The sequence below is a fragment of the Borostomias antarcticus genome, assembly GCF_949987555.1.
Source record: "Borostomias antarcticus genome assembly, chromosome: 15".
Lineage (NCBI taxonomy): Eukaryota > Metazoa > Chordata > Actinopteri > Stomiiformes > Stomiidae > Borostomias > Borostomias antarcticus.
This window is the reverse complement of record NC_140248.1, coordinates 7,486,747-7,500,845: the sequence shown is the minus strand read 5'-3', so window position 1 is coordinate 7,500,845 and position 14,099 is coordinate 7,486,747. Positions and strand designations below refer to the sequence as shown.

General features: G+C 49.1%; 1 protein-coding gene across 1 annotated transcript; it reads left to right on the top strand.

Moving 5' to 3' along the window:
• Window positions 1–69: 69 nt before the first annotated feature.
• adamts15a (ADAM metallopeptidase with thrombospondin type 1 motif, 15a) lies at window positions 70–13,159 on the top strand. The gene is made up of 8 exons (XM_084450518.1): window positions 70–1,193; window positions 5,712–5,844; window positions 6,073–6,240; window positions 7,953–8,239; window positions 8,477–8,654; window positions 8,753–8,928; window positions 10,177–10,352; window positions 10,540–13,159. The coding sequence occupies exons 1-8, from the start codon at window positions 237–239 to the stop codon at window positions 11,330–11,332; spliced, it is 2,868 nt and encodes a 955-aa protein (XP_084306644.1). The 5' UTR covers window positions 70–236; the 3' UTR covers window positions 11,333–13,159.
• The last annotated feature ends 940 nt before the right edge of the window (window positions 13,160–14,099 follow it).

Here is a 14,099-nt window from a genome sequence, read left to right as displayed (position 1 = left end):
CTCATGTCGCCAAATGCATAAAGTCCACAGAAGTCAGCAATCTCTTCAGAAGACAGGTGGAAGATGGGAATGGGTCACATACTGGAGGATTTTACACTGAGAAGATTTACAGCGGCTATGTTTTAGAAAACTGCATTTTGGATTACTCTCTGTCGTATTGTCTTCGCATAGAGTGAGCTGCAGGAGTCGTTAATTTCAATTCCCGATCATTGCATTGGTTATTAAATACAAACATCATGCTTACGTTTATAAGGACAGTATTCCTCCTCTACTTTGTAATCACTCACTCAGAATTTGCCCACTGCATGGAGAGTGAACTTTGCATCCCAACCAAACTGGATGACCAAAACTATGCAAATAACGCTTTTGACAACGCTGAGGATATCCTAACAGGGAGAATTATTTTCAAAATAAATGCTTTCCAGCAGGATTTGGTGCTCGATTTACATCCAGATTCTAATTTCCTTGCCCCCACCATCTCTGCGCTGGAGGCTGCCCCTGAGTCCAGTCCTGCTGCCAGCGCTGACCTGAGCCGCTGCTTCTACTCCGGTTATGTCAACTCAGACCGGTATTCTTACGCAGCATTGAGCCTGTGCAAGGGCTTGCAAGGGGCATTTGGTTTCAACGGGTGGGAATATTTCATCACTCCAGTCCGTGGTGACACCGCCACTTTGGGAAACTCTGGGAGCGCAGAGAGCGCGCACGTTATTCGGCGCCGTGCGAACCACAACCTGAGCGGCAATTCAACGTCCAGGTGCGCAGTGGACAGCAGTATGAACCCCGATGTCGCCCAGTCGTTGGAGAAATACAAGCACTTAAAGGGACACAATGTTACCGCAACAATGTTGAAGGGCATGGGTAGATCCAAAAGATTCGCATCCATTCCCAGATACGTGGAGACGCTGGTCGTCGCCGATGAATCCATGGCAGAATTCCATGGCGATGACCTCAAACATTACCTCTTGACCCTCATGTCAGTGGCAGCTAGACTCTACAAACACCCCAGTATTCTCAACTCCATCAGCATCGTAGTCGTCAAGTTCATCGTGTTAAACGAGGCTGACAAGGGACCTAAGGTTTCTGGTAACGCGGCCATGACCCTGCGTAACTTTTGCACCTGGCAGAAAAAGATCAACAAGAATAACGATAAGCATCCGGAGTACTGGGATACAGCTATCCTATTCACCAAGCAGGTAAGGCTGGGCTTCTGCTAACAGAGGATGCTCTGCCACACCTTGGGTCTGCACACTTATATGCATGCTTTTATATCTGTAATGTACTGCACGTGCACCGCATCCTCTCTCTGGTCTTTCAATCAATCGACAATGCTGTCAAGTATGGAAACCTGTGGATAGGGACTAGGAAACACGTTGTCAACAGATCACACGTATCCAACAGTGCTCTCATGATGCCATTCCACAATATTATGACTGGGAGATCAGCTGTGAATGTTAATTGGTTTGCACTCGAACACACTCTCTGTGGTGAACTCTGAGAACAGCTGTTGAGACACACCCAGTGGATGGACCACGGATCCCTTAGAGCCAAGCGAGACCGGACAGGCAGCCCAGCCCTCTAGACAGAGGTCAGGGATGGACGTGACCCGAGCTGACCAGAGCTGACAAAGATATCCGATATGGTTTCATTAGATTGTTGCTGAGAGGGGCAGTTGTATGACACCTGAAAACATGTTTTCTCTGTACCTCCTCGTTTTTTGGCCCCTGCTGAGGGGTCAGAGGTCAGATCACTCCTTACATTCCTGCCATTATTGCGCAATGTGCAACTCTCTGACTGTGGATTGACCATCAATCTGCCCTGTGAAAACATTCCCTTGTCAGCCAGGTTTCAGCCATCCGTGGCATAGAAGATTAGATTAGATTAGACTAGATTAGACAACACACAAACACACAGAGGCCAGAGAATAATTAAGCAGAGATTAATTAATCATGGTTTCCTCTGTAAAGCTGCTTTGACTACGGTTTGGGTTCCAGTCCCTGGGAGAGAGCAGGCTACCAGGCCATACGTAGGTGGGGGGAGTTTCTTGCCACCTCCAATAACAACAGAGGAAATAATTACAGACTCAGAGAGCTCTCTCCTAATAACACTAGAGCCAAATGTAACGTCAGACCCTGGACAGCGCCATTTACATGACGCCATGTGCCAGGTTATGTCAATGACCCATCACAACCAAGTCATTCTCTAGCATTCATTCAGAATTCATACTGTATGTAGCCAATGACCAATGACTGACCACATGAATTAGTGTGCAATTTTCGATGTGTGTTTACCCCAAACGGGGAGTGTCATCATCCCTGAGGGTTGCACTAATTGGAAGTGTCTTGTTTCGCTGGACCCTCCCTACCTCCAGCTGTGAGTTCTCCACCCCACCCCTGCCTTCCTGAGACTACCTGCCTGCTCCCCATTAAACATGCCCCTTGCCTTGGGGGGGGTTGTCCCTCCACATTGCTGGGCCACCTGCTCAGCCCCGGTCTGAAAGCACCCCAGGACGAGCAGTCTTCCCCAGCTGCAGGAAGCCTGCAGGGACATATTACCTTCACATTTTTCACCGGCCTACTCAGTGTTATCTGAGGATGGTATCTGCTTTCACATGCTCCTGTGTGGGGCAGGCCTATTTCCTGTCAGATTCATGGTACTTTCGTGTCCCTTTTGTGTTCGTGTTGTTTGTCCCATCACTTTTCTTATTATCCAGAAAGCAGGGCTGCAATTCAGGGTGTCGACCAACATTTGGCCTGGTAAATGGAACAAATTACAACTATAAAATCTTTAACATCAACACAATTTTCAGAGTCAGAATCGTATATTATATAGAAATATAATAACAACCCAATATATTGCAAGTTGCATTATAATGCTGCTACAAATAGTAATTACTCCCCTCTTTATCAAGTCTCTCCCAATAAAAATGTTTTAGGAGCACTGGTAGGGTGGAGTGGCATAGTTGTCCATCAACAGTCAAGCTCAATTCTCACAAACTCCAAGGTGACAAAGTCTAGCATGGCATTTTAAACAGCACCATTCAAGCCTGTCATCCTAACCACCAACATAGAAATAAGACCAAACCACCATATAAACAAGTAATTGCAAATCAATATGACTAGCAGAGAGAAATCGACTGCTGTGTTTGTCAGCATGTTGCATTCGGTAAACATACAAATAGTGGCAAAATGGATTAGAACTGCTAAAATAGAATCTGACATGCTTGATTAGAACAATAAAGACATCTGTAGAAACAACATACAGAAATGTGACATATCAATAGTCTTATATAATAGACATATTGGTATTGTAAAAGATAACAGTCAATATAAAGAGTCATACTGTATATGTTGGCCATGTAGATGCCATCGGTAAAGGAAACAACCAATGAATGACCCAAAGAGCTGAGTAGAGTTTTGCATAATTCTGCTGTATGCCAAGTTGTCATCATTGGCAACTGCATGGTCTTGTGAGGTCAACCTTTCATAGCATGGACCCATGATTCAAAACAGACTCCAATGGGACGTGTTAAAGGAAGCAAAAAAGACTTGAAACAATCAGTTTCACTTAACTTGCCCCCCCCCCCCCCAGGCCTTCGGCCCATTTCACATGAGAAATGAGAGCTAATATTCCAGAGCATTGAAGGGGACGTGAAAAACTAACAGAGCTCACCTTCAGCTGTGCGGCTGTAATTATTAGAGGGGATACTCCCGATGGGACCCACAATTACCCAGCTGCCCCTCCTCTCGCCTAATTTCTCAGTCTTTCATTGGCGGTAATCTTCACTTCCTTTCACCCTCCTCCCCTCCTACCCCCATTGCCCTTTGTCTATACAAATAAAAAGGTTGATTAAACATGTTCAAATGAACAGTGACAGAGGCATGTCTTGTAGTCGTGAGTGAGTGGGAGAAGTGGAGAAATGGAGAGATGGGAAGGGGGGGGGGGGGGAGGGTTGCACACATGGAACAGTTTGGACGTTATAAAACCCTAATGAAAGTCTGCTGTTGGTATCAATGGGTGCCAATTGGGTCAGTGCTGTTTGAGGAGTGGTGGTGATATGATGAGGGAACATGGCTAGCATTGTGACACGCTGGCTTGTGTACTATGTCAAGCCCTCTGGTTGTCAGCCTCATCTATCCTGTAGCTACACCTCTAATTGTTTCCTGTGAACATGAATATCACGTTTCCTGAAATATGAACGGGGCTGCGTAGGGGTAGATCCTGGAGAACAGCCGCGTGTGCATCTGCAGTTTGTTTTTTTCGGGTGACGTAGGGATATGATATGAGGCCAATTCAACATGGTTTACAATCTGCAGCAGAACAGCCAGAGGTGCAGTCTGTGGTTGATACAGTAACAGTTATGTACCAGTTTAATTCCTGGGTTTTATGTATACCACTCAGCTATCCCTGGGAGGTGCCATGGCCCCGATTGCTCTGCAGCTTGCATGAGTGTACCATGACAACCCCGTCCTCTAGGAGATTAGTAATGGATTCTATAAACCTGCAAAAAATTCATGTTTCCCCAGAGAGAGAGAGAGATGGCCAGTAGTAACTTTACACTCAAGTTTTCTATTAACTTCCACGATAGACACCAAGGTAGAGTGGGAAACAGAACAGAACGTATTTCCAGATCTTATGAAACCTGACTGTGGTAGTGACGTATCGGCCCATTCGGCCGTGCTCATCATAACCTGAAGGTGTGGTGACCAATGTGGTCTCATTCGTTTGCTGTTGACCGTCCCACATAGCCCTAAGCAGCCTGCCACTGGAAGAATTGCATCCAAAGAAGGTTCACCGTTCTTTGCTATGTTGAAGGCCACAGACTATGTCACACACAGAAACAAGGTCATCTTGTCAAGATTGGTCTTTATTATTAAACTAGAAGCTGGGTCCACAACCAGTGGAAAGATCCATCACGGATGTGAGAAGTAGGTCAGAGCTGAGAACAGAGTTCTTTGAGAGAGTTTCTTTGTTTCTGCTCCGTCTTGTATTTTTGTGTTAATACGTCGACCCACACACTGACGTGCACACGTAGACACATCTGGGTTGGATTTTCATTGGCCAACAATTGTGGTGTATACTGTAAATAATTTGTCGCAGCACTTTAAGACTTCACTCTGGATGGGGTTTTCAATGTAGGATCAAAGCAGTGAGGGGTTTGAGTTTGGAGAATTCAGAGTTTGTTTGTGTGGGATTGAAACATGGGTGGAAGTTCTCAATAGCAGTTTGTAGTGCTCTGATTTGTCTTCAATGGCTGGCTATCACTGTCCAGAGGTAAAGCAAGCACTGGCCTTTTCAGGGGCTGGGCAGAAGGGCGTTGCTGCTTGGTTACTCTAGTTGTCAGTGAGCCCTATGATTATGAAGTGCAGTCAACTGATCCAAATGGATATTCACTAAGATTGTGTTTAAAACTCTGTGGTGAAGAAATAGGTCATTTGGAAAATGTGCCCTTGGCAGTGAATATGGCAGTCTGAGATATATTTACATTACCTCATCAAAAAGGGTTCTGGTGGGCTTCTTGGAATTTCTCACTTTCTCGCTGCCCACTTGAAGACTTGGTATCCAATGGAGAGCTTCACCTCATTAGTAAAATTGTTTCTCAGGTCATTGCGAAGACAGTATAAAGTCCAATAAGCTTTGATAATCAGAGGCGCTTGACTGTTTTACATTCTAGATGTGAGTGTCTTGATGTGTGTGTCTTGTCCTCTGACCAGGACCTGTGTGGAGCCTCCACCTGTGACACCCTGGGCATGGCGGACGTCGGCACCATGTGTGACCCCAAGAGGAGCTGCTCTGTGATTGAGGACGATGGCCTGCCCTCCGCCTTCACCACCGCCCACGAGCTAGGTGAGTCTACCCAGGATGGTCGTCAGAGCCACACACTGTGTCCCGGTGTGCGTGGGGCAGCAAAACAGACCGGACCTCGGCACCAAAGCCGATGGACAGATATGTGGTCTGCAAATATTCCAATATTAACAGGCAGACTGTAAAACTGACACCCGTTTACACAACCAGTGAATAACCGGTAACTATTGACCTAACGAGACGGCCTGCCCGGCTACCTCCTCCCCGCAGGTCATGTCTTCAACATGCCCCATGACAACGTGAAGGCCTGTGAAGAGGTGTTCGGGAAGCTGAAGGACAACCACATGATGTCTCCCACCCTGATCCAGATCAACCGCACCAGTCCCTGGTCGTCCTGCAGCGCTGCCATCATCACAGACTTCCTGGACAGTGGACACGGTGAGTCACCGCCACCACCCGCTGACCCCTGACCCCTGACCTCTGACCCACCCACGGGCGGCGAGGCGGACACGGGGGAAGAGAGGTGTGATGCTCAGCTTGGAGACAGCCACACTGTGGTGCGAGAAGCCTAGGCCCGTGCTCATTGGTTGGCAACATACAAACATGAGTTTGTTTAGCGTTGGCAATGGGCTGATCACATTGAGAGAGCACATGTTCGCCTCGACACTTCACACACATTCACAAAGCCTGTTTTGTTCCAACCCTGGAATGTTTGTCATCAAATCAGTGACTGGGGTCTCATAGATGGGTAGGGTAGTTTAGAAGAAGCACTCTGGCTCATTTTGCAATGCAGATTTTTTTTCCTCCTGTCTAACTTCATTGTTTTGCAAAAGAGTCCTCCTTCAACTTATAATCCTGATGACATTTGCTGTAAAGACAGTTCATGCACCAGAAAGCTCCACAATTGTGTACAGACGCCCCTAGAGTATAACTCTTCCACACCTCCTTCAAAAAGCTACTCTCTTTGAATGTGGAGAGTTTGCCAAGCAGGGCAAACCACAAGGTCTGGATTCAGATCAGTGACGAACGGTTATTTCAAGGCCAGCTATCCTGACCAGCTGTCCCAAATTAGAGGGGATGTTCGACGGAGAACCACCGCAGAGCTTTTGGACAGCTAGGTATAGTACAAGATGTTTCCCACGTACGTTAAAATAGAGAGATGGCCTGCTTGTTTTCCTGCCCTTTTCAGGAAATTCTTACAGACAGAAAGAGGACAGATTAACAGAGAGACACAGAGATGCGTAATGTCACCATAACAATCCAGTCTGGCCCTCTGTCAGCTCTTTATTGCATGTAAATAAGTTAATGCAGTGAAGTGGTTTCTCCTGATCCTCCTCTCCTATTTGGTTTGGAGTGTCATTCTGAGTGCTGCAATACTATCACTCACATCGCCCTCTTCTAATGCAGTCTTTCATGTAGCCCAACACTGGCCCGGCAAACCAAAACTATTCTTAGACCGTTCCAGGAAAAAGCCCAGTGTGCTTCTTATCGTAGCTCTGCTCAGCAGAACAGACGGAAAGCAGACAGCTCTGGCACAGCGATGGTTAAACAAGAGAGCGGCAAGTGTGTGTGTGTGTGTGTTTTAGAAGAGAAACGTACCCCCTCCTGTGTGTGTTTTGTGTCTGTCTGCAGGCGTGTGTGTGTGTGTTAGTCTTTAGCAGCTCAGTGTAATGAACCATCAGCAGTTTCTGAAGCCGCGTCTTCAAAGGGCCGACATCACAAGGTCACTGTTGGGTGACTGCCTGAGAGGCCGCGCACTTATTTAATCTGCAAAGACACTCTCACATACACACACACACCCACGCATGCAGGAACACACACACACACACGCACACACACACACACACACACACACAAACACTACGGTCCACACAAACAACTGATCCACTTGCGTAGTGTACTTGCAGACATACACAGTAAAAGAACAGACAAACAAAAGGACGACAGAGAGAACTGTGTAAACAGAGCGTTGTTTTTGTTATGACAAGTGCACCGAAAAGCAACAACGGTCCAAATAAAGCCCTGTGTTGCTCTCTCTCTCTCTCCCTCTCTCTCTCTCTCTCTCTCTCCCTCTCTCTCCCCCCCCCCCTCTCTCTCCCTCCCTCTCTCTCCCCCCCCCCCCCTCTCTCTCTCTCTCTCTCTCTCTGTAGGCGAGTGTCTATTGGACCAGCCTCAGAAGCCCCTGGCCCTACCCGAGGTTCTCCCCGGTGCCTCCTACAGCCTGGACCGCCAGTGCGAGCTGGCGTTCGGCGTGGGCTCCAAGCCCTGCCCCTTCATGCAGCCCCCGTGCGGCCGTCTGTGGTGCACAGGAAAGACGCGCGGCCAGCTGGTGTGTCAGACGCGTCACTTCCCCTGGGCCGACGGCACCGGCTGCGGGGAGGGACATGTGTGCATGCGGGGGGTGTGCACCGACAGGCAGGACATTCACACGGCGAAGGTGAGGTTAACACACACACACACACGCACACACACACACACACACACACACGCCTAAGGGTTTAGCTTTTGAAATATTCACATGGCACTGTGAGATGTGTCATGTAACTGGAGAGAACTACACATCCCTCTGGTGGGATGACGCAAGGCTAGGTTGTCATCTTGTCATGTACCTGATATAACCCACTTGTGTGTGCGTGTGTATTTGTGTGTGTGTGTGTGTCTGTGTGTTCCCCAGGTGGATGGAAAATGGGGCAAGTGGGGAGGGTTTGGATCCTGCTCCCGCACATGCAGTGGTGGAGTTCAGCTGGCTAAAAGGGAGTGCAACAACCCAGTACCATCAAACGGGGGCAGGTACTGCCAAGGGGTGCGGGTCAAATACCGCTCCTGTAACCTGAGCCCCTGCCCTGACACTGGTACGACTTGGCTCAAAACAGACAACTATGCCCAAACCATTCTGTTTCCGGCTCTGGCCACTTCACCTTTGACCTGGTGACCTCTTCTTCCTGTGCAGGTAAGAGCTACCGCGAGGAGCAGTGTGAGGCCTTCAACGGCTTCAGCCTCAACACCAACCGCCTCACTCCCTCCGTGGTGTGGGTGCCCAAGTACTCCGGGGTGTCGCCCAAGGACAAGTGCAAGCTCATCTGCAGGGCCAACGGCACGGGATACTTCTACGTCCTCGCGCCCAAGGTCAGCAGCCCCCAGACATGGCCTTTCTGAGCACCATGACACACATAGATTGATAGACAGACAGACAGACAGACAGACAGACAGACAGACAGACAGACAGACCCACAGACAGACAGACAGACAGACAGACAGACATACAGACAGACAGACAGACAGACAGACAGACAGATAGATAGATAGATAGATAGATAGATAGATAGATAGATAGATCAACTTTATTTATCCCTTAAGGGAAATTATTTTGTTGCAGTCAAAGATACACACACTACAATACAACATTCAACACCAAGGGACAGTGGGTACAGAGTACAAAAGGGGGAGTACAACAACACGCAAAAAAGGCACAGTGTACAGTATACAGTGCAGTCTACAGGTGTGCAGGAAGTACTTAAAGTACATAAAATACAAAAAGGTAAAGCGTTTATACAGTCCCCAGGATTCTACAGTAAATAGGAGAATTACTGTGATTTACAGCAGATGTGGACGTCCACATCCATACTGTAACTTCCCTACTGTGGCATGTGGGCCCAAATCCTCAGAGCTCGGTGAGCGAGAGGAAGAAAGGGAGGGATGAAGAGGGGCTGGAGAGAGGAAGAAAGGGAGGGATGAAGAGGGGCTGGAGAGAGGGCTTATCTCTCTCAGATAGCGGGGGTGTGGAGCGAGCCTGAACAGGGGTCTCAGTCAGGACTGACCGGCAGACGTGGCGGACATGCAGGCACGCGGTGTCGGTGTACGCAACACAGGAACACAGCGCTAGAACGGCGTTCGGGCGAGACAATCAACTTGCGGCTGGACTCTGGACACGACGCGTCACGTGACGGAAAACAAGGGTCTGAGGCCCCCCGCTCGCCCCCGCGCTGAGTGAGCGGTCACGTATCCCAGCAGTGCCGCTGCCCACGTGCCCTACAGGCGCAGAGGCAGGCCGGCGAGCAGACCGACGTGGTTGACTGCACCGCACTCAGACTGGTCATGTGTTAGGGTCGTGTCCGCCTGAGAGGAACAGGGAGGACCGTAAACACGGTGCTTTTATTCCACGGCTCAGTAATAATTAGAGCATGACTAGTGTGTGTGTGTGTGTGTGTGTGTGTGTGTGTGTGTGTGACATGACAAATCTAGATCAAAGATGCGAGCATGACTCAAAAAGTGTTGATATGTCCCGATCCACAATGAATTATAAAAGAGATCTCCTGCAGCTTTATGAAGCATAGTTTTATTGTAAACACGGTGCATCATCTTTCCATACTGCAGGTGGTGGACGGTACCCCCTGCTCCCCGGATTCCTCAGCGGTGTGTGTCCAGGGCAAGTGCATCAAAGCCGGCTGTGACAGCAAGCTGGGCTCCAATAAGAAGTTCGACAAGTGTGGCGTCTGTGGAGGAGACAACAGGAGCTGCAAGAAGGTGTCTGGCCTCTTCACCAAGCCCATGTGAGTCACGGTGCACCGGCTGTCTGAGAACTCCTGTTTACATACGCTGCGCTAGTCCACGACTAAATGTAAACGTAGTCGTCCATCCATCCCGGCTAACTAGTTAGCTACTGTAGTTTTACACAGCGCAATAACAAAATGTGTGAACGGCTTATTGACCTGTGAACGGGACGTGTTTTCCCTCCAGGCACGGCTACAACTTCGTGGTCATGCTGCCCATGGGCGCCTCGAACATAGACATCCGGCAGCGGGGCTACAAGGGCATGGTGGGCGACGACAACTACCTGGCGGTCAAGAACAGCCAGGGCCAGTACCTGCTCAACGGCAACTACGTGGTGTCCGCCGTGGAGCGGGACATCATCGTGAAGGGCAGCCTGCTGCGCTACAGCGGCACGGCGGGCCTGGCGGAGACCCTGCTGGCGGTCAAGCCCCTCCGAGAGGCCCTGACCGTGGAGGTGCTGTCGGTGGGGCAGATGACGCCGCCGCGCATCCGCTACTCCTTCTACCTGGCCAGGGAGAGCAAGGAGGACCGGGCCCTGAAGAAGGAGGGCCGCGCCCGCTCCCCCAACAGCGTGCTGGCCGAGGAGGTCGGCGCCGAGAAGGGTGGCGGCGTCCTGAAGAGGGCCTACAGCAAGGAGGCGCCCGTCCCGGGGAAGTGGTCGGCGACGGGGTGGGACGAGTGCTCGGTTTCGTGCGGCAGCGGCCTGCAGAGGAGGATGGTGCAGTGCCTGGGGCCGAATGGGGAGCCCAGGACGGACTGCGAGTCCCTCCAGAGACCCTCGGCCACCAGGGTGTGCGGGGACCCCTGTCCCATGTGGGACATCGGGGAGTGGTCACCCTGCTCCAAAACCTGCGGCAAGGGCTTCAAGAGACGGCCACTGCGCTGCACCACCCAGACTGGCCTCCTGCTTCCCAGGGAGCACTGCACCGGCAAACGCAAGCCACAGGAGCTGGACTTCTGTTCCCTACCCCCCTGTTAGTGAGGTCCCCCCCTCCTCCCTTCCCTCCCGAACTTTACACACACACCCTACGGACTGGTACAGCGCGTCTGTCCAATAATGTACAGGACAAGGACAAGAAAACCAAGCCACGACAACAAGCAAGACATCACACACTGACTCAGAGCTGTGTTTTTTTTCTTCCGGTGGGTCAACAGATGCCTGCAACACAGGACAGAGAAGATGTTGAAGGACACTAATGGGGAGAGCGTAGCGAGAGGCCGAGAGGGACGTGTGACCAGCTGTCCTTCGGTCACTAGTCACAATCGCTCAGGCTTCAGAAGGACACACTGCGGTCTACAGTACCTCCGACTGTAACATCACAACAAAGCCCTTTTTTGTGATATGGGAATGTCCGTTTGCCAGCAATCGATCAAGTTTACCTGGCTGTTTATCAGTAATGTGTAACCGTTTAGGGTTCTGGCGACGGTTAGTGGACATAACAGTGCACTGTTGTAACAAGAAGCTGGTGAGCCAATTGTCCAAACAATCATCCCACTCGCCTGTTGAAAAGCCTGTTGGGAGATGTAAATAAGGCAGTGAAAGAACATCTGCAAACTGGACTAAGACATAATGCCCTTTTACTGCATGAAATGTTATACTGCCAAAATCATATTGTATCCCTTTAAAATCCAGATGGGGAATGACATCAATAAGCATGATGACAGAAACGATCTTACTATACAGGGGAGAGTTATTGGTAGATGATAGATCCACTATTGTGGTAATGCCCAGAGATGACAGGAGTGTTGGTTATGTTCGACCTGTCCATATACAATATGATCTTGCTACAGTACACTTACCTTGGTAAGCATACAATGGGAGACATTTTCCTTACTATGCTCCACTCTTTTTATAATCCTCCATTTCTTTAGCAATGACAAAAGGGAGGGGTACAATGGACACGTGTCCCTTGAGCTCTCCTTGCAAACAAGGGAGAAATAAACTGTAGCGTTCTACAGACGTCATAGCTGGGAACTCATGGGAACAGTTAGAAATAGCAGCTGAGCTGGCGCTGGTGGCTGCTAGAGGAGCAGGTACGCATTTACAGTAGTTAGAGTCCGAGGAGAGAACAGGACAGGAAATGCTGCCCACTCTACCGTCTGTCAGCTGGTACATTAGCGAGCTCTCAGTGATGTCATCGCTCTCCGAGCTGCGCCCTCACTTCACTGTCGGCGGCCATGTTGACTTAGCCTGGTGCCTGGTCCTCCCCTGCGCCCCTGCCCCCACACACACACGCACACGGACGGGCGCTGCGCTGCGGTCTCTCCTCCCGTTCCATCAGCTTGTTTGTCTCTCTCCTTGCCCTCACATGACCAGAGCAATAAGTATCTCCTGTCCAGTTGTTGAGCCAGTGGTGCAGCTGCTACAATCACGCCTGTCTGGCACAGTTGCCATAGCTAAGTTATTATCGTTGCAAGGATCAAGTGGATGAGAAAATGCCCTGGCATGAGGTCTTGGAGGCGGTTCAGAATGTGTGTTCTGCTGGACTTCTTTGTTCATGTCCCTCAGCCTGAGGTGAGCTGTTCTTTCTACACACTTAATGAAACCCCTGTAATCCATTATATGCGTCTTGTTTTGGTTCTTAAGAGGGACCACATTGTCCATCTAAAAGATGGTTCCTGTATTACTTGGAATATTTTTTTATTTTTCGTCTTTTGCACTTTGTACAGCAAAAGAGTTCAATGTCCTGCATGGGCTGCCTTGTATACTATGTATACATCCATTCGGCTGTGCTCAACTAAGTCATGTAAATACTTTTTTTCATTTTTTGTGTGTCTACGCTGGCATTTTGAATTGTCTTTGACTTCAAGATATTTATTCCAAATAAAACATTTACAAACAAAGCTCCCCGGTGCGACTGTGTAATCTGTCAGACTCCACTAGGGAATCTCCCCGGTTTTGACGGGGTTCCTCCGGCAGGATGCTCCGGCAGTGATACATGAAAAAACAATACGTACAGTATACAAGTTACAAATGTCTCATGCTTTCCATCTACTGGTGTCTGTTAATCACATGTTTATATCATATCATTTTCCAGGCATTGTTGCAGAAATGTGGGGCAAATTGAAATTCTGGATCGTCATCAAAAGAGAGAGAGAGAGAGAGAGAGAGAGAGAACAGAGAGAAAGAGAGAGGGAGAGTGGGGAAAGAGTGGAGAACCAAATTGCAAGCAGGAAAATGTTACATCTGGAGCCTCCCAGAGCAGAGCCTTGTATGGCAGTCAGACTTGGTTGCTGGGGTATATATAGGCACAGAGAAGGCGGTCAGGGCCAAGCACAGGAGGGATTGCTGCAGCCCAGAGTATTACATCAAGCTAAAGGTATTGTTATGTCAGTGGTAAGAAAGTTTCATTCTGCTGACCTACATAAAGCCAATTGAAATCAACCTGGAAGAATACTGGAGGAGGGGTTTATTCCCTGGCCCCACTAGCCAAAGATCAGGTTCATAGTGGAGTCTGATTACAAGCCCTCTCGGAAGAGCGAAATAACTCTTTATCAAGAAATATTCAGGGCCGTGCCGGCGCTAGGGACATGAAAAAGAAAACAGCGAGGAGTTTGCAGAGGAGCTCGATCCAAGGAGATATATCATTTAGAGGTTATTGTGATTTACAGTAGTGCAATATCTACCCAATAAATCTCAGGCATTCCAGGGTCTCTGCTGTAAAGCAACTCTTTATCAAAGCTAAAGAATCGTGGTTCTGTGCATCTAGAGAGGGATAGTGTGTAGGCAATGATTTTCTGTGATT